Genomic DNA, 20,385 nt, shown 5'->3' with positions numbered 1-20,385 from the left:
GCTAAGGTATACCTAGCTATTTCTGTCATTTACACCTACAACTAAGCTATATCCTCAATCTTCCATTATTTGCTCTTTCATATTACATACATTAACTATATCCTGAGCCCTGAAAATGACTCTAAACTGACACCTCATCTCTCTTCTAAGCCTTCAGACCCAAACTTCTTTTTTTTTTGAGGTACTGAAAATGGAACCCAGGGCCTGTGCATTCTAGGTAAGCACTGTACTTCTGAGCCACATACCAAGTCTTTTTTTAAATTTTTTTTATAGAATAATTAGTTATTTTTATGTGGTGCTAAGGATGGAGCATAGTGCCTCTCACATGCTAGGCAAGTGGTCTCTGCCACTGAGCTCCAGCTCCAGCCCATATGAACCCATTTTTTAGGAGAAGCTTAAAAAGTTAGGCTTTCCCATTTCCATGGCAGAGCTATGACTAGAAGCTCATATTTGAGTGGTCTTAATTTACTACTGAGCTACATCCCCAGTCCTTTTATTATATTTTATTTATTTATTTTTTTTATTTTGAGGCAGGTTCTCATTAAGTTGCTTAGGGCCTTGCTAAGGCTGAGGTGAACTTATGTTCCTCCTATCTCAGCCTCCCAAGCTGCTGGAATTACAGGTGTGCACCACTGTGCCTGGCAGAACCCCAAGATTATTACCAACCTCCTTTTACCCACAACAACAAATACAAATAACAAAGGAAAAAAACCTGCCCCTTTTTCCCATTTTGGTTAAGGGTATCTCATTCTCCCTGTCTTCAAGGCTAGAAATCTGGGCTTCATACTCAATTCTTCCCTCTCTGCCAAGGCTCACTCCCTAGCATTCATCAAATCATGTAAGTTTTACTTTCAAAATGTCTGAAAAAAAGGCTTAAAATCTAAAATTTACTTTGAATCCACCTCTTCCCTATCCCCACAGTTCCTATAGAGGCCCCCAGGATCTTAGCCACACTCCTTCTACCTTTCTGTAGGCCTTCAGGCCTGCCCCCTCCTTTCTTTTCCTATTGTTCTAGGTATCTTCTTCCTGAAGGAACAGGTCTGAACCTACCATTTCCTGGTGGGAAAATCTCAACCTTGTACTTCCCACCTTACAGCTGTGGTCTCCCAATTCCTCCTACCTTTTCTTTGAGTTCCAGATCAAATGCTACCTCCCTCAATGAACCTCACTGTAAAATTGAAATCAGTTCCTGGTCCTCTGCTCTCCCATAAAAAGTTTTCCTCCATTTAGAGTTGGGCTTGTGGCTTAGTGGTAGAGCACTTACCTTGCATGTGTGAGACACTGGGTTCAATCCTCAGCACTACATACAAACAGATAAAACAAAATAAAGATATTGTGTCCATCTAAAACTAAATTTAAAAAAAAATTTAAAAAAGCATTGTCCTTCATTTGTCTATGTTATGACTGTACTTGTCAGTCTCTCCTCTAGCCTCGAAGCCTACTTGGCACAAGAAACTAGTCTAATTAATCTTGGGTCTTTTCTGAAGCCTATAATATAGGTTTTTAAACCTAGGCAATACTTAATAGATGGCTATTGAACACATTTTTTTCTTAAGTATTTGGAAACTTTTTGTTACTAGGGATTAAACCAGGGGTGATCTACCACTGAGCTATACCCTCAACCTATTTTTTAATGTTTTTTTTAGTTGTCCATGAACCTTTATTTTATTTTTATGTGGTGCTGAGAATCGAACCCCAGTGCCTCACATATGCTAGGCAACTGCTCTACCACTAAGCCACAACCCCAGCACCCCTCAATTCATTTTATTTTTGAGACAGGGTCTTGCTAAATTGCTGAGGCTGTCCTGGAACTTGCAATCCTCCTGCCTCAGCTTCCTGAGTCACTGGGACCACAGGTGTGCACCAGTGTGCCCAGAAAGTGTTTGGAAATTATAAAATGGATCATATTTCTAGTAGATTCATTCAATGAAGTAGATAGAGTGATTCTCAAACTAGGTGGGACACCTGACTTTACATTTTGAGAGATCTGAAGTTTCACAGCATTGCTCTTCTACATCCCTCACCCCTCCAGACTCCTCTCCCTTTCCCATAAAAGGCAAAAGACAATTTTAACTCTTTATTTGAAACAAACAATTCCAGAGACAGGTTAGTTGTGACAACAGCTTCTCACTACAACACAAGGGCGGGCATGGCTCACTGAAGGGACAGGCCAGGCGCCTCAGAACAATATATACAATTTAAACAGTGGCTAAACTGGTGACAGTTATAAAAACACAAAAAGGAGTCTGGGGAACAGCAAAGCCAACAGGGAAAGAGCCGGGTATCCCCTTTGCCAGACACTAATAGTTTTCTGGGCCTACAAAATCAAGATGGGGAAAAGAGAAGATGTAAGCAATAAGGGCAGGCCCCATGCCTACAACTCCTCACCAATATTGTGACCACAGACCCCATCTTGCATGACCCAGTCCCCCAAAGGCTTGGCCTGGCTCTTAAGATGGAGAGAGAACAAGAGGGGGAACCCAGCCCCAATCCAAGTCAGAAGGTAGTTTTTGCCTTGGGAGCTCTGTCCATAGAACTAAAGGGAGGCAGTTACAGAGGGGCTAAGCATGTTGACACCATGGCTCATGCCAACCTAAGATGGCAGAGAGAGACAAACACATAAATCAAGGGGACAGGAGTCTGCACAAAAGGAGTCTGCTCCCCATACTTAGAGTCATTCTCTGCCTTTGAGGAAAAGAAAGCATTTGGATCTCTTTAGAAATTATAGCACCATGGATTGGTGCTTGCCAGGGTAGGGTGGGGAACACAGTGGTGAGAGGGTGCCAACATCCAATTATCTCTTATGGGAGGGGAACAGTGTCTAAGCTCTGTGTTTTGGGTAAATGGTCCCCTCATTACTTTTATCATTTCTTTCACACCTTTCAGACAAGACCCTTTTGTGTGGTACTGGGGAAGAGGGAGAAGGGAGTGGAGTGGGCACAGGGCAGAGAAGGTAGCTGAGTTCTTCCCTAGGTTAGACCTAGGAACAAGGGGCTTCACCAACACAGATGGGTCAGGAAACCCAAAGCCAACAGGATCACCAGAGCTATTAACACTCCACCAGAGTCTGGCCCCAAAAGAAAGGTTTTACTCTGAAGCAAAAAGAAAATGGGCTAACTAGATTTTGCCCATCACTGGGGGTCTAGCCCCTGAGTACAGAAGACTGGAACGCAGTGGTTGTCAAGTGGTATAGAAGAAGGTAAAAGCCAGGGGTTCCTAGGAAAGGAAGAGAATGGGTGAGTAGAAGGGGCCCTTCAAAATGAGTAGCATTGTTTCCTGGGCCAGTCACCCTGTGAGACGTGACCACAGGACAGACATTGATATGAAAGATGGATACAGGTGGCACATAGACTCAGTCCAGGTCTTCCTCCCCAGGACGACCCAATTCCTCATATATCTCACGCACAGCCAGGATGCGATTGAGCATGCTCTCCAACATGCTGCGGTCCATAGGGATCACAGAATACCAGAGAGGTGACTCGGCAATGCAGGACCGTTCAGGTTGCAGGTAGAACACATCATTGCGAGTTCGGAGGCTTTCAGGACTACAATGGTGGGAGTGGGAGAACAGAAGATTAGTGCCAAGGCAAAGTATATCCCTTGGGCCCACATGCCTGCAAACCCACCAACTTACCATTTTGAGAGATAGAATTCATAGAACTTCACAGGGCAGCGGAGGGGATTCATGCGGTTCTCACGTTGCTCTAAGATAGGGGCTTCATCTTCTCTCTTTCGTTTCCCAGGACCTGTGTCTATAGAGGGAAATGACTTAGACTCATTAAGAGCACATGCTCAATGAGCACCTCCCAGAACACAGCCTAGGACAAAATCAGAAAACCTCAGGATACAAAATATAGTCTCATAAGGAAATAAAGTGGAGGGGTGCTGGGGTTGTAGCTCAGTGGTAGAGCACTTGCCTAGCATGCATGAAGCTCTGGGTTCAATTCCCAGTATCACACACAACAAAAAGGGAGAAGAGAAAGAGAAAGTAAGCAAGGGAGCCAGGGATATGGCTTAGTGGTCTACCACTAAGCGAGCAAAAGACAGTACCATAAGGAAAAAAGAAAAGAAACAGAAAGAGAAAGAAAAAAAGGGGCTAGAATGTAGCTTAGTGGTAGAGCACTTGCCTAGCATGCACAAAGCCCTGGGTTCTACCCCAGCACTGGAAAAAAAAAAGGCAGGAAAAAGAGTCAGCCAGTCTCTCCATACCAACTAAACATCCTGTAGGGGTATTGCTCTGCAGCCCTCCCTAATTCTTGCTGTCAAAATGTCTTTTTATGATCTCCTCCAATTGACATCTTGAAGAGGTGATCTCACAAGTTATACAAACAAACTGATTTAAAAAGACCCTGTTGCAAAGTTAGGCTTGCCTTCCAGGACACCGAAACCATGATGTTCCCAAGCCCCTGTACATTAGAGTCCAGCAGAGGTTCAGATCTAGAAAAGGGACCTTGGGAGCTGTGCTAAGGATGGGACAGAATTCCAGGGAAAAATGTGAACGAAGATGTAGCTTCTGAATCACAGAAAGCCTGTTATTTACTCTCTAAGAGCACCTCCTCCTACTTATCCACCACACCCTCCCCCCAAAAAGGGCAAGTAAACTGCCTTAAAATGAGGAAAGGTGGGGAACAAGCAGCTGAGTGAGCCCCTGTTTATGTAACAGCTACTGCCCATCATCTAGAAGGATTAGCTAGCTATCTTCTTTCTTTCCTTTCTTCCTACTTTCTGGTACTAAGTATTGGGGCATTTGCCACTGAGCTACATCCCCAATATTTTTTTATTTTTTTTTTATTTTGAAACAGGGTCTTGCTAAGTTGCCCAAGCTGATCTCAAATTTGCAATTCTCCTGCCTCTGCCACCCAAGTCACTAGGATTATAGGCATGTGCCACACTGCCAGGCTTTTTCTTCTTCTTTTTTGCAGTAATGGGGATTGAACCTAGGGCTCACACATACTAAGCAAATGGTCCACCATTGAGCAACATCCCTAGCCCTTTTTCATTTTTATTTTGAGACAGGGTCTTGCTAAGTTGTCCAGGTTGGCTTTGAACCTGAGATCCTTCTTCTGCTGAGATTATAAGTTTGCACTACTGCACCCAGCTATTCTTACCTTTCATACAAACCCAGGAATGGAAGGAGAGGAAAGTCAGCGGCAAAGGCCAGTCCAGCAAGTGTGGTGGGACATGGCAGGGAAAAGCAGAGAAGGGGCAAAAGCAAAGGAGGGGACAGTCTCATACCTCGTCCTTTCCTCTGGCGGACTGGGGCATAGTAGCGGATGCTCACCACCTTGGTGGTGCCCCGAGGAGTGGTACATTTGCGGGACTGTCGTACCACATTGGTGAAAGAGAGCTGCATGTGTTCCTCAGCTGTCTGCAGCCCAAAAAACTTAGTGTTGAAGAACATGAGGGTGTTGAGAAGGACAAAGGGCGAGTAGACCCCCAGCTGCTTGCACTCCCAAAGGTGTTCTTCCTCTACTCGGGAGAATACCGTATCTGCAATGGGCAAGGGGAGAGGCCAGGTAAGGAGAATTAACTTCCCAAACCCAACTGCTTCTTCCAACCCAAGGTCCTGGGCATGCACACTTACTGCATGCCTCTCATTTGTATATAAAACCCTGACACTCAGCTATAATACATGGTAGGTCTGGGCATATTTTATACTATTTCCACCTGCATTTGGAGCTTCTCTCATCACCCTCAAGTTGTAGGCAGGTAGATATAAAACCTCAAGTAGTCCCCACAACATCTTTCTTTCTTTCTTTACTTATCACCCAAAACCAGGCCATCTTTTGTTAGTCCTATATATAATTCTTCAGACCTGAGACTTGTCATTTTTTTTTTTCTTTTTGAGAGGGTCTATGCTCCTCAGGCTGACCTCAAAACTCCTGGGCTCACACCTAAGTCTTGATTCTCTCCTCATGTTCAAGAGCAGGGGGGTCCTGCTCCTCCAGCTCTAAACCCTGAGACAAAACAGCTACAGGCTTCTGCCCTCAGATCCTTCGAGAAGAGTGGCAGGCCAGAGAGCACAGGACTCTTTGAGTGATGCACTGGAGGAAGAGAAGACAGGTGTAAGGATTGTTATGATCCTGTCCCTTACTATTGGGGAGAAGTGTGGGCTGCCAGGTACTCAAAGACTTGTTGAGTTCTTGAACGAAAGTCAAGTAATAAAGATCCGTGAAAATGTTCACCATTCGGTTATTTTCCAGCAAGTACTGCAGGGGAAAAAAAACAGACAGACATTAAGCCAGACTGTAAGTCCTAATGGCACAGACAATGATGCTGTAGCCCCAGGCGTGGTGTCCTTGATAATTAGGAGAGGATGGGAAAGAGCTGCTTGGTTAGATGACCCAGAGTGCTTTCCCCCAGGTGTCCCTTCATCTCTGAAGTACCGAGGCTTTGCTAGAAGAGGAGGGTTTGAGATGTTCCTCAGAAGCCCAGACCCCTTTTTCAGGTAATACATGGCTGATCTCTCCCAGTGGGAGTTAAACATTACCCCCCACTTAGGTAGGAACCCTGTCCTATCCATTCCTCTCATCTGAGAATGGGTTCAAGGATTGCAAAGGGGACCCAGAGAGCAATGAAAACTGTTTCTTGACCAATGGTCCTGGAATCGGGCTCTGATTTTACAACAATACTGACATCTTGTGTCTTATTTGTCATAGAAGGTTAAAGGCAAGCTGCCTGTTTGGGATAGGAGAAAAATGTCAAGGATGGGGCTAGAAACAGTTCTAGTAAGACCCTGCCTGCTGTATTGAGTGATGGGAAGTGAGGCAGCATGTGAGGGGTACCTGCTGGATTCCAAGACACAGATAGTAGATACTGTCAGGTTCATATCGTTCACCGTTGGGTCGAGTGATTTCTCTCACAAATTGAGCTAGTCCATAGTTGAGCTCAGCAGCTGAGCAGGCAAGAATATCCTCTTTGATACGCATAGGTTTGGCTGCAGTGATATAAGGTGGAGGTGGATGGAATTAAGAAAATGCCACATTGAGTATTCCTCTTAGGTCCACCACTATTAACCCTTTAGTCATATGAGCTCCTGAACAAACCCACCAATTACAAAGAGCCCTTAGCCTTGAACCTAGACAGCATCTCCCTTTAATCAACAACTCTTCCCCATCTTCACAAGGCAACCTTAAGCGATCATACCCTTATCACTCCTAGACATCTTGAGCTGAATCACAGGGATAGCCTCTTTCACTATTCCCTTCTCCTCTTCTCCATTCTCCCTTCCTCTCCTGGGTACTTACGGCCAAAGCGTAACTCATCACCCTTGCTGGTTTCTCCATTGGCGTATTTTGACTGTACCCAGCATTTCCAAGCATTGACACCATATGAATAATTGAGACCAGTACAACTAGGTTGGCTACTCATGGAGTCCCGGGAACAGCTTTCAGAAAGCACCAGTCGCTTTTGACCCTGGAGGGGAAGAGAAAGAAGCGTGGTAACAGAGTTAAGGCTAGGAGCACCACGGAAGCTAATCAGGACAGTGTTTACCACTGGGGATGGCGGGGCTGATGTAAGAATACAGAAAGCTTCCATGGCACAGAGCTCCAAAACAGATTTAATAATCTTGTGAACTTGGAAGAACAAAGTTTGGTTTTACCTTAGTATGTCTAGTATTGGAAAAAGGAGGTTAGGAAGGTCAAAGTAAAGTTGCTGTCTTGGCTATGAGAGCAGTCCTTCCCTTTGGGCCTCCATTCTCCCTTTGTAGATACAGTAGCCCCAGTCTTACCTTCCTCATGGTTCGGGGAAGGTCTTGTTCAGTAGACACATCCTCAGGCCCCACTAGGCCACAATCAAAGAGGAAGTCTACGCTGGGGTTAATGTCCAAAGGATCTAATAGAAGGGAAAGAAAAAATCAATTTCTTAAGAACTCAACCCTATAGTCCTCCCACACCACCTCTGCTACTTGCCCATTTGACTCAAGATGGGCCTCTTATAAAGCTTTATTGGACTAGACAGGAACCAGCAAAAAATATGATTAAGATACAAAAGTGCCAAACACAAACATTCACAGCAGTGTGAATATACTTAACAATACTGAACTGTAGAGCTTTGAAATGAAGATGATAAAATGGTAAAATCATAATTACTTTTAACTAAAGAAAAAACATAAATGTTTAAAAAATAAGACTGGAAGTCTAAAAACAGTATACCTGTTTTACCCTTCTATTTTGGATACTACTTCCTGGAAGAACCTTCTGCCTTAGGGTCACAATGATCATTATTTAGGGTCCTTTCCTGATGGCATGGATGTTCTAATACTCAGTGGGCACAACCTTAAATCCTACTCACTCTTGGGGAAGTCTGCCTCCAAGTCTTGCCCAGGCTCATCTAAGACATTGGCCATCTTGACAGCCATGGCCAGGACATCATCACGGGCTGGTCCAAACAGGTCACAGTCTTCCAGAAGTCCCTCTGCACTCTGGTTGCTCACAAGATCTGGGAGACAAAGAAGTTGGCTCAGCCACTGCATCTCCTGCCCAGCACCTTCACAGGCTTTCAGGGGCTGCTCCCAAATGCACTCCCCATTCGATTTGGCACCAAGATCATCACCCTCCACCCCCTTAAACAGACAGATTGGTAGCACCCTGTCTCTGGCATAGCCGCCATCCATAGCATACCACAAAGGTCAGATGAGGCCTTGTCTAACTCCTCAGCCTCTGCAATCATTTCTGCCATAGCCAGAATGTCAGCCTCCAAGGGGTTGGAAGGGATCTTCACCTTCAGCTCCTCAATGGTCTCCACAATCTTGTCTGTGCTCTCCAAGGTAGTGGGCAAGAACATGGGCACAGGCACCTGGGGGCACAAATCCCAACTAAATGCCAAAAACCATACCAGCAGATAAGCAGGACAATTGATAAAGAGTAAGGGAGGGCTGGGGTTGTGGCTCAGCAGTAGAGCGCTCGCCTAGAACGTGAGAGGCCCTGGGTTCGATCCTCAGCACCACATAAAAACAAATAAACAAAGTAAAGGTATTGTGTCCAACTACAACTAAAAAATAAATTAAAAAAAAAAGAGTAAGGGAAAGGGATGGTCTCAATCCTGGAAGGGTAAAGGAGGACCTAGCTAGAAAGGGCAGGAAAACTTACTGGGATAGGCATCGAGAAAGGCACTGGGACTTTCTGGCAGTACAGATGCATAGGCACTGGCACAAAGATGGGCACTGGGATGGGCAGCACAATCACCTGCGGCTTCCACTCTTCTGCTGACAAAAAAGGGATCTTCTCAGAGTCCTGGCTAAATGGGTCACAATGGACCAAGGACCTTATATTAGCCCATCACCCCCAAAAGCTCTAACATGTATTCAATGTCACAAAACTGCTGTTGAACCAAAGGCTGAGAGACAACTCTGATTCTAGGACAACTATATGTATGATCTTTTGGCCACCCAAGAAATGCCCTAAATCAGCTTGTGGGCATAGGTCTGGTGGCCTAGGACTCTGAAATATAGTCTGTGGCATCTAGGTACCCTGGCTCACCTGTTTGACTCCCTTTGGACTTCATCTCCACCTTGCAGGAAACTCCACGGTTCTGCATTAGCGGCTTACACATGGCAGCTTTGTTTTTGCGGGGTGTTGCTGGGGGGGGTGGGGGTGGAGGAGGGGTGGGAGCAGTTGGAGCTGATCGGGTCTTTGCAGGGATCTGTGGAGACAGGAACATTAGTGCCACCAACTACGGTACCCTCCTTTAGAGATTATCCTCCCCCTTGGCTTTTGCCCTGACCTTGCCCAAATTCCCATTTTCCTCTGGGGTCCTCACTATGTTGCTGTTCTCCACTTTGGTTTGAGAGGGTGTCTGGGGCTTTGACTCAGAAGACTGACCTGTAGATCAGGAAAAAAAAAGAATGCTCTCATTGGAGGAACTAGCTCTCGTTTTCCTTACCCCTGCTCCAGGAGAGTTTCATTAAGAGGCATATCAAATAGAAATGGGAAGTCTAGGATTTCCCCTGCTTGCCAACCCAGGTCTAGTCTTCTCTGGGCCCTGGCAATGGCAGCCAACAAGATTCATTGCTCCTAGCTACTAAGAAGAAGACACTGTATTTTCCCCAAAACCCCACAGTTTGTGATCTTCCATTTAGATGGCCCTCAGGAGTCTGGTATCCATGGAGTGGCAGAAGGAACAAAGTAACATTCTAGAAATAGAAACAGCTTTTGGTATCATTAAATGCAGAGCTTGCTGGGCATGGTGGTGCATGCCTATAATCCCAGGAGCTCAGGAGGCAGAGGCAGGATGATCGCAAGTTCAAGGCCAGCCTCAGCAATTTAGTGAGGCTGTAAGCACTTTAGCAACACCTTGTCTCAAAAAAATAAATAAATAAAAAGGGTTGGGGATGTAGATCAATGGTAAAGCGCCCCTGGGTTTAATCATCAGTACCAAAACAAACAAACAAAGAAATAAATGCAGAGCTTATGCTGATACTTCCTTCTCTCTGAAAACTAAGCACAACCTCCACATGCCCCATCCTACCTAGGTAGGTACCCACTCTTTAAAATATATAACACTTATAAAAAAATGAGTAGATTGTCACTCCAAGAAGATTTAAACAAGACTCCCCCTGGTACCTGGAGGGTCTGGAGGCTAAAAAGCATAGTAATTGTAGCTCTGGCCACGGATGAGGTGAATATAACACAGGAAGAAGAAAGGGCTGGGCCTAAGATTAGAAGAGCCCAGGCCAGTTCTAACAGTGTGCCCCCTGCCCGGGACTCACTGTTCAGGAGGCTCTCAGGCCCACTTTGGGTATCCAAGTTGGGTTGATTCTGCTGGCTGTAGAAGCGCAGCAGACACTGTTGGTTGCAGAAATGACGGATCTGCCCACGCCAGTGGATGGTCTCCAGCAGCTTCCCCTGGCGCTTACAGGCATGGCATCGGGCAGCCTGAGGGCGTTGACAGGATGGTCAGACCTGCTTCTCTAAAATGTGCTGGGCCCTCTCCCCTGGGATAAGCCCTGCTCCTCCCCTTGGAGACTGGCTCCCTTCCCTGGAGATCTAGCCTCACTCTGATGTTAGTACCACAATCCATGACCCCTGCTCTCTTCTCCCCCTCCTTTCTGACATGCTGATCCTCCTTACCTTGCAGTACCATAGCAGGTACTTGCTTTTACAGTCCTCACTGCAGAAGTCCCAGGTGCTGCCATCCAGTTGCTCAGTGACTCCACGCTGGCAGGTCTGGGAGCAGTAAGTACAAGTGATGCAGCACAAGCCCAGCTTCTTAGTGAAGTCCTGTTTGTACAGCAGCACACAACCTGGGAAGAGGGGAAGAACAGAGTCCAGAGATACAGAGATAAGGCACAGGCATGAGAACCAACCTTTTCAAGGTGCTACACCCCAAACCTCTTCTAAACAACCTCTTGTGCCCAAAGCCTTAAAATAGATAGGGTAGAGCAACCTGAACAGAAGGCTCTGCCTGACTACTTTGTAAGCTTTGCTCCCTTTTCTGTCATTTTCCGTGGCCGTGGCTCTGTTCATTCTTCACTTCCTTACCTTCACTGCAGAAGCTCTTTTCTACTCCACTGAATCGGAGTTTCTCATGCAGGAGTTTCTCCTGCCGGCAGTGCTCGCACTGGGACACCACACCCCGAAGCCTCTTGAAGTCCTCACAGCAATCACGGCAGCAGAACTGGAACACCTGCTCCTGAGGTGGGGGCACAAGGCAGGGAGGGCACAACTGTGACAACTGAACTTGGCAGGAGCCCAGCAGAAGTACCCCTTCAGACGTGTGGCAAGATGTGGGTGTGGGTGGGGGGGGGTCTTACCTGCCAGTCCAAGACCTCAGGCTTGCCACTGAAGAGGCTGTGGCAGTAGTGACAGCTCAGGTGAATGCCCCCCTCAGGGCTTGTGCGCTGGAGGGAAGGAAGACAAGTAAGGGAGGGGCAAGATGTGTGTGGTGCTGGTCGGGAGGGGAGTCAGGCTTGTTCTCTGCCCAGGCCTACCTACCCCAATTCTCCTACCCTCTCTCTGTTGCCACACCCTTTATCCCTGGTCTAGGGTCTGGAGTACCTGGAACTTGGTCCAGCAGCTGGGGCTGCAGAACTGGTAGACTGTGCGGTCAACCTTGTTGTAGTAACAGGGGTCAGAGAGGCTGCGGCGGCAGAAGCTGCAGGGTCGGGGAGGGCCTGGGGCATAGAGAGAAAGAGAGAAAAAGAAAGAGACAGAGAGAGTGTGTGAGAGATAGAAAGAGCACACAGGAGGTGTAAGGCAGTGCAAAGACGGAACAGAAAATCCATGGGAAGATGTGGTTGGGGCTGAGGTTGGGCAGCAGGGATTACTTTAGAAGAGGGGAGTATGGGAGGTAGAAGGAAGGCCAGCAGGGGTCTCAGAGAAGAGGGCTTTGCACCTACCAGTGAGCCCTGCCTGCTTCACTTTGTAAGAAGTGGTACAGCACAGGGAACAGAACAAGCTGGTCTTGCCATTACGATCCACATGTGATAGCATCTCAAAGTTCTTACACAGGGTCTTGCACCAGACACATGGGTACACACGTGTGTTTTTCTGTGAGGATGGGGAAGGAGAGGCTGAGGCTGGATTTGTCCCTTCGCTTTTATTTTTTAAATTTTTAAACATGGATATTTCAGGCATACAAAAAAGTATAGATGATGATATAACAAAGACCTGTGTGTCCACCAGCCAGCTTCAAAAATAAAACATAACAGATACAATTGAAACCCCCTTTATTTGTTTTATTTGTCCCAGCCCTCGACCCATCAGGCACCTTTATTTATCACCCAAGGACCACACCCCCTTCCACAGCCCTCTAATGCACTACTCCCTCGGCCCCACCTTCTTGTATGCCCCCAAGCACGTTGTGTTGCAGAACCGCTTTTGCTGGCCCTCGTGGAAGAGGAGCTCGGGACCAGGGCTCCCGGTCTTGGTGTAGATATAAGCCCCGCACTGGTCACAACAGTTGGTTTTCAGTCCCTTGTTGGCTCGGAATTTGGAGAAGCAAGAATCGCTGCAGAGCCGATGCACCACGCTGCCATTGCTGACCTCATGCAGGACCTGCCACATACACACACACACACACACCCTGAGCAGAGTTCTGGCTACTACCGCCCACCCCAATACAAGGATAGCCTCCCACCTCACCCTAGACCTTCACAGCAGACAGTGGGCCCAGGGACCCCCCAACCTGTGCATCAGGCTGCCGACTTGATGGTGAGGTCCTGGGAAGCAAGGCCGGCCAGCTGCATACATCCTGGAATAGCTCTATCCTTGAATATGCTCCCTCATGATGGCTGCCTTTCCTCCCCACTCCCCTTTTCCACAGGGTCTGGCCCCCAAAGCCCCAGAATTGAAGGGGCAGGTCAGGGATGGCCAGACTCTGCAAATCAGCCCCCACTGAGTATCCTCACCTCTCCAGTCTTCTGGCATATGCTGCAGCGAGTGGCATCTGCAGGATCCCCAGATTGGGGAATTGGGCGCTGCTGCTGGGCCTCATACAGGGAGAGACAGACAGATGTGCAGAACTCATGGAAAGAACCTCCTGAACCAGTCTGCGCCACGACCGAATCCCTGGTGTTCCAGATCTCCCTAGAGGTGGGAACAGGTTTGAAAATTCACTCAGGACCACCCTCATTTTAGCAGCTTTCTACTCATCTGGGATTGATGACCAGAGCAAAATGTTGTCTGACCCTCTCCCTAAAATTGCTCTCTTCCAGGGCCATCCTGCTTGGTTCTTGCCAATCTCTGTCTGATCCCACTACTTCTGCCTCGTCCCTCCCCCCACCACACCTTAGGACCCTCACGCACTTCTTGCAGAAGGTACAGGTCTTTTTGCCCGAGGGTTTCTTAGAGAAAGTGGTGAGACAAGATGAAGAGCAGAAGAGCTGAGGCAGCCCTTTGCGCTGATAGGCTGTCTGCCCCTTCTGCAGTGGTGTCCGGCAATGTGCACAAGTCATCTTGGTGCCCACAGAAGAGCGCCCAGCCCTCTGTGACACACTTGAGCGTAGGGACATGCGAGGAGAGCGCCGGGGCCGGAATGGCACAAAGTCCTCATCATTGGGGTCATCAACCATGGCATCAGAATCCTCATCTGACACTGGAACTGAGGAAGTGGGAAGGGAAGGGAGCAGTGAGAAAAGGCTACCAGACCAGGTCTTCAGCCATCTGAGGAGACCAAGTTAGTTCAGTCCTGATCCCAGGACCCCAGTGGTTTTGGCCATTACACCCTATTTCCCATTCCTTTGGTAGCTTAAGCTCCTGGTGTCTGTCATTCTTGGTTATTTGGTAATCTTCCAGAGAGGGGAAGGGAGGGGCTCCAGGAGAGAAGATTGGGGACAGGGATGGCATAGCTGAAACAAGAAACTCTCCATTCTCACTGCTCTTGTTTTCAATCTCCCCCACTGCCCCTGGTTCCCATGCCAACCCATAGCGGAGACAGGCACTTCACACTCTGCATGGTGAGGGACTACAGTAGCTAGAAGATCAATGCCCTGCCATATCCCACCTTCCACTCTTCTCCACACCCAGAATCCCCAGATCACGCTTCCTCAAATCCTACTCACTGCTCTCAGTGGAATCCACAACCTCAGGTTTTGGAGGCTCTGCTCTCCTAACGCGCTCGCTTCTCTTCTGTACCTTGGAAACATGGGAGGGAGGAAAACTGACACCAGAGCCAGGCTAATAGGAGTACAGGGTTTAGTGGGGGGGCAATAGAAGGGAGGGGGAAGGGAGAGTAGGGACCCTTGGCCCATCCCTTAAGAGGAGGGGAGAAAAGGAGGCAGGACTTTCTTTTTGAGAAGCAGCAGACACAAGAGCTCCCTCCCTCCTCCTAACTCTCCTTATATACACTCTCCACTGAACAACATCTGGGAGGGAAAATGAAGGGTCTGTCCTTCCCAGAGCTATAGGGGGAACCAGACTCCTTCCAATCCCCTCCCCCCTCACCCTCTCAGGCGGCTTCTCACTCGCCTTCCCAGTCAGGCCATCTCCTGCAAAGGAAGCAGAAAGCAGCCTAAATCTTGAGCCTGCCCTCACTACCCCCTCCCTGGCCCAACCCCCACCCCCATTCCTGGGGAAGAACTTATTCAAAACTGAAAGGGAAAACTCAAGAGTGCCTGTGGCTTCTTGGGGCCCCTCTCAGGGTTACCTCAGGCTCTGTACTAAGGGGGGGGGGGTGCAGCTATTCTCCACTAAAAAATATAACCTACCCCTTCCCATCAGCTCTCTGTCTCAACCATGGGGAGGCAATATAGGTAACATACCTTTCATAGAGAATTTATATTTTACCAACAAAACCAAACCCAAAACTACCCAAAGGGAACAAGAGGAAAATAAAACATCAACGTATGGGCAGGTTCCCCTAGACTTGGGTAGTTATATAAGTCCTAAGACCCTGGTCACAGCTTGGAGAGAGGACACCATTAGGCAAAGCAAAGGAGAAACTAGAGCCTTTCAGGTCTAGGCTATCCCTCCCCTATTAGAGATGTGATCCTAGACCTTACATTTCTACCATTCCCCTCAAATCCTATGCTGTTGGGGGCTCCAGAACCTAGTTATCATTCATCAATCCCAGAAACCCCACTCCCTCTCATTTAGAACCAAACTGCTGCAATGATCTTCAAACCAAGAAGCTGTTGTCCTCCCCTAAATCCTGAAGGAAGAATCAGGCACCAAAAGCCTACTGGGATAAGAAAAAGGGAATCTCTCCTACAAAACCCATTCCTTGCATCCCACTCTATGAAACCACCCCATTTCTCTAACACAGCCCCTATGCCTCCCCCAACCCCTATTTTCTATAATCTTCTTCACCAGAAACCCCCTCCCTCCCAAATCCCAACTCCTTACCCACACATATCCCTAGACTTATCTCTTCACTCTCCTCCTCCTCCTCCTCCCCCCTACTTCCCAAAGTACATAGCCACCCTCCTTGCCCCTCCCAGCCCTGATTCTCCAGATGATTAGGCAACCTACCTGGCAAGGAAGGATGTGCAGGGGGGCTAGAGCCCCCAGGTTTGGTCTGAGAACTGTTGATTCCATCCCCCAGAGTCTCTCCCACTGAAGGGCTAGGGGGTGCATTTGGGCTCTGTGGTTGCCCTTGGGGAAGCTCCTCCTCTTGCCCAGGGGAGCCCCTTCTCCTGGTAGCTACGGAGGTTGTCTCTTCCTCTTCAATATGGGGGGGTTGCAGGGTTATTGGAGAATCTGGAGCCAAAGGCTCTAGCAGCCCCTCTGGTGAAGAGGGATTTGCCCCAGCCCCTGGATCAGGTGGCACCACCTCAGGGGTTTGGCCCCCTGGTCCAGGTTCTAGGGTCTGATCCCCTGAATCCCAAGCAAGGGTCCCCTCAGGACCATGGTCCACTTCTGGGGGGGAGGGAGCTTTATAGAGCAGCCCTCCAAGCCCCAGCAGCTCAGTGGCTCCATCCAAGACTACTCCAGGGTCTTTTTCCAGGCCAGCAGGGGTATCAAGCAGGTCCAGGGCTCCCGAGGATGGAGAAGGGCCAGGGGGTGCCCATCCTCGAGTTGGGGCAGTCTGGGATTCCAGCAGATCCTCTCCAAATTCCATGTCTACTGGAAGGTCTCCAGCCAGGGGCTTCTCTGGCAGGGTCAATGGGTCAAATGGACTGGGGAAATCACTGGGGTCCATGAGGATGGCTGGATATGGGCTGCAGATTAGGAGTAGAAGAGGGCAGTAGAGATGGTCTTAGCCAGAATTCCTTCTCCTATAGGCTCTGGGACACACCCCATCATCCACTTGGATTTCTCACGAACAGTGCCCCCCAACCAACTAGCATTTCTACAGGCTTTAGTCCTAATGACCACTCCCCCCCCTACCACATACAGCGCCCTCTGTGGGGAGTGGCGCTCCCCGCCCTGGCCCTGAGCCCACACTCGCCAGGCAGTTGGTTGTTACCCGCCCGACCCCCACCCCGCAACTCCCAGTTCCCCTCCCCCCTTACCTTTCACCCCCCCCCAAGTCTGGCTGAACGCCCCCTCAGAGTCTCCCATAGCCCCACCACCAAGAAGCCTTTCCCGCCCCCACGGCCTCAGTTTCTATTCCCTCCTCACTCTCTCAGTGGCCCCCAGTTCAGTCGTTACCCATCCTGTCTGGCCCCACCCCCCCTCCCCGCGTAGCCCAGTCCTCCCTCAGCCCTTCCCCCGCCCCCACAAACTGCCCTTCCTAATCATTTCCCCCTTAGTTACCTTTCAGGGTAGCCCACTTCTTCAGCCCCGTCCCCCTTTCCCACAGCTCCCCCAGTTCTCCCTTCTCCTGTTGCCCACCCCCCCACCTCAGGCATTTACAGGAAGACATTTTGGAGCTACGATCTCTCCTCAGACCCCCTTCCCGGCTATTGCGAGATCCCGCCTGCAGATTCGGTTCGGCTTGATCAGGCCCGACCCCTACCTGCGGCAGGGTTAGTGTAACGGCTACAAGCCTAGAACTGCAGACAGCGACGGCCCCGCGCTCCTTCTCCACCTCCCTCCCTAGCAGCCGGGACAGGGGTCGCGGCCCCTTTAAATGGCAGCGCCGCTCGCAGCGCCCAGCGCTCTGCACCAGGCGGGCGGGCGGCGCCAACAGCCAACCCCATTGGCTGGCTCGAGGAGGGGGCTCGCGAGACAGCGCCGGCCCCCGGCGCGAGACTCCCAGCCCAGTGGCCGCCTGGAAATTACGGAGTGGAGCATAGTCACTGGAGATGGAGCTTGAGCCCCCGCCCGGGGCCCCGTTAGTTGAGAAGGAAAAGATAGCCTCAGGAGCTCTGAAGCCCGCCCCCGGGGAAGGCGGTGCCCCCTTTCCACCATGGGGCCTAGTACACTGAAACCACAAAAAACACCGATCTACGCACCTGCTTCCCTTACCTGGCTCAAGAATCTGGCCCCCGTCACACCCGTGCCCGCCCTACCTCCTGGAGCCCACTCTACCCGTGATCCCCTCCTCTCATTCAAATGGTTCCCGGTCCCCTCCCCCTCCCCGTGTCTCTCTTCGCTTCCCACTCGTGTTCAACCCCCCGGCGTCCGCCCCCCTCAGCAGTCCCTACCTACGCCATGCAGCAGGCGCCTGCCAAGATTACCCTCCCCCCATCCCCACCTCTCCGGGGCCCGCCCCCTGGGCGACTGTTGGGGTAATGAGTGACAGCAGAGGATGAGGGGGGGCAGGGACCCAGCCCTCAAGCGCCCCTCCTCCCCTTGTCTGCAGCCTAGGGCCCCCCTAACCAGCCTGAGAGTCATAGTTATGGGGTGTCTTAAGCTTGATCTCCAGCCACCCAGGGCTGGTTAATGAGTCTGGCTCTGTGACAACGCCTATGCAGTAACCGTTACTGTCTGACGACCCCCAAACCAGGTCGTGTAAAGCCATCCCCCACTCCCTCAACGGTCTTGGGGTAAGTTCTGGGATCTCCTCCCTGAGTCTTCCTGCAAGAGCTCCCTGCATTATCTCTAGAGTAGTTTTCCTCACCAGGGCAGATAGCTCTGCTCGCTCTCGCTCTCGCTCTCGCTCTCGCTCTTTCCCTTCCTTCCTTCTTTCCTCCCTCTCCCTCCCTCTCTCTCTCTCTCTCTCCCCCTCTCCCTCTCTCCCGTCCTTGTCTGTCTCTCTTCTCGCTCTCTCACTCGCTCTCTCTTGCTTTCCCTCTTTCCCTCTCTCTCACCCTGTCTCTTTTTGTCTCGGTCTCTGTCTCTGCCTCTCAGACGCACGAGCACGCACGCGCGCAAACACACTCAAGCTCCCCCGCCTGGATAGTCCTTAGCATGTGGGTGTGGCTGAGGTGAAGGCTAGAGAAGTGGGGAAAGGGTAGGGACCACTAGCATTAGGCCTACTGGCTTAAAAAAAATATGTGCGGGAATCCATTTTCAGTCTTTATTGTAGTTAGAATACTTTACAACCCACCTCCTCACGTTATCACGCCTGCCCTATGGGCTGCACAGCATTTAGTAGCTGAGATACTAGAGGCACAGGTGGGAAAGGAGTTCCTTTGGAATACAGTGTCCATTCTAGGCTTCTGTGCCTTTAGCCTTTCTTCCTTTTCAGGCTAAGCCTTTTCTGGCCTTGTAATCCTTGGGAGTTTACCCTCCCTTTCTCAGTCGCTTTCCCAGTAGCCTTATCCTTCCCTACCTCCCCCATGGCCTTGAGGTTATCTTGCTTTCTCCTATGTAGAGATAAATGCAAGAGTTCTTCTCCCCACCCTGGGTTTAGGTTTCCTAAATTCAGCTTCCTCTGTATCTTAACTGGTATCCTGTGAACCCACCTCCCACCTTCTGCTTATTTCTATCCTTGTACTGCCCCTTTGCATTTTCTGCTTGTTACATCTCAGTTGGGCCACGGAGTTCTTCTGTATTGCCTGCCCTCCTCAACACATGCTTGGACAATTAATCACTCTGGTTGTTGAATGCCTGGTCATTAGCTTTCAAGTTGGGAGACAACCTAAGTGAAGGTGGGGAATGGTATATTATTAATGCTAGAGGCAGTATGGTAGCTTAAGACCAGATTTCTAATCTCAACTCTGCCTACTTTTCAGCCAGGTGACTTTGGACAAGTCACTTTTCTAGTTACAGGGTCTTAGTTTTCACATCTTTAAAAGAGAAAAGGGGGGGGGCATAATGCATGCCTGCAATCTCAGCTATTCTAGAGGCCAAGGTGGGAGCATTGAGAGGCTAGCCTGAGCAATTTAGGGAGTCCCTGTCTCAAAATATGAAATAAATAAGGACTGAGGAATAGCTCAGTGGTAGAGTGCTTGCCTAGTATGCTTAATGCCCTGAGTTCAATAGTAGCACCCCCAAAATAAAAATAAAACAGATAAGGAAATAATCTAAATATCTAATAATAGGGGATTGGTAAATCAATTTTGGTTATGTCCATACAATAAATGTAGTCACTAACAATCACATTAAAAAAATGAATAACAAGGAATGCAGGGTTTTAGAGTAGTGAAACTACTTCCCAGGATACTAGAATAGTGGATACATATTTGTACACATTATCAAACACATGTAATATACAATACCAGGAGCAAACCCTAAGGTTAATCACAGATGTTAGCAATGATGTATCAATAATAATTCACAAATTGTAACAAATGTTCCACTCTTGTTCAGGGAGGGAGGTGCCTGAGTGTAGATAAGGGCATATATGGCAACTTTGTGAACTTTCTACCCAATTTAGCAATGAATCTAAAAGTACTCTAAAATAAGTAAAAATAAAGTCTATTGTGCTAGGGGCCTAGCTCAGTGGTAGAGCACCTGCTTAGCAGTATAAGGCCCTGGATTCGATCCAGAGCACCAAATAAGTAAATAAATAAATGTCTATTAAAATAAAAATTAAGAATTGGGAGTGATGGTGAACGCCTGTAATCCCAGCTACTCAGGAGGCTGAGGCAGAAGGATTTCAAGTTCAAAATTAGCCCAAGCGATGCAGCAAAACCCTTTCACTTTGGGCTGGGAATGTAGCTCAGTGGTAAAA

At 49.0% G+C, this 20,385-nt stretch overlaps 1 protein-coding gene across 6 annotated transcripts; it reads right to left on the bottom strand.

The window, feature by feature from the left end:
- Positions 1–2,064: 2,064 nt before the first annotated feature.
- Positions 2,065–18,625, bottom strand: Zmym3 (zinc finger MYM-type containing 3). 6 transcript variants are annotated; one of them, XM_077106764.1, is made up of 25 exons: positions 18,578–18,625; positions 15,912–16,600; positions 14,886–14,929; positions 14,504–14,576; positions 13,749–14,043; positions 13,352–13,529; positions 12,780–12,998; positions 12,341–12,491; positions 12,000–12,115; positions 11,756–11,842; positions 11,484–11,634; positions 11,073–11,245; positions 10,712–10,877; positions 9,727–9,824; positions 9,483–9,645; positions 9,093–9,205; positions 8,625–8,799; positions 8,296–8,442; positions 7,733–7,836; positions 7,248–7,416; positions 6,786–6,937; positions 6,095–6,209; positions 5,236–5,490; positions 3,635–3,752; positions 2,065–3,545 (listed from the first exon to the last, which is right to left on the bottom strand). In XM_077106764.1, the coding sequence occupies exons 2-25, from the start codon at positions 16,579–16,581 to the stop codon at positions 3,353–3,355; spliced, it is 4,125 nt and encodes a 1,374-aa protein (XP_076962879.1). In that variant the 5' UTR covers positions 16,582–16,600; positions 18,578–18,625; the 3' UTR covers positions 2,065–3,352. The 6 variants fall into 6 exon arrangements, with proteins under 6 accessions (XP_076962879.1, XP_076962880.1, XP_076962881.1 ...); XM_077106765.1 differs by lacking the exon at positions 18,578–18,625 and adding an exon at positions 18,388–18,433; XM_077106766.1 differs by lacking the exon at positions 18,578–18,625 and adding an exon at positions 17,972–18,000.
- Positions 18,626–20,385: the final 1,760 nt, after the last annotated feature.

The sequence above is a fragment of the Callospermophilus lateralis genome, chromosome X (genome assembly GCF_048772815.1).
Source record: "Callospermophilus lateralis isolate mCalLat2 chromosome X, mCalLat2.hap1, whole genome shotgun sequence".
In the NCBI taxonomy this organism is placed as follows: domain Eukaryota; kingdom Metazoa; phylum Chordata; class Mammalia; order Rodentia; family Sciuridae; genus Callospermophilus; species Callospermophilus lateralis.
Note: the sequence above shows the minus strand (reverse complement) of the source record. Positions and strands in the feature narration are given on the sequence as shown.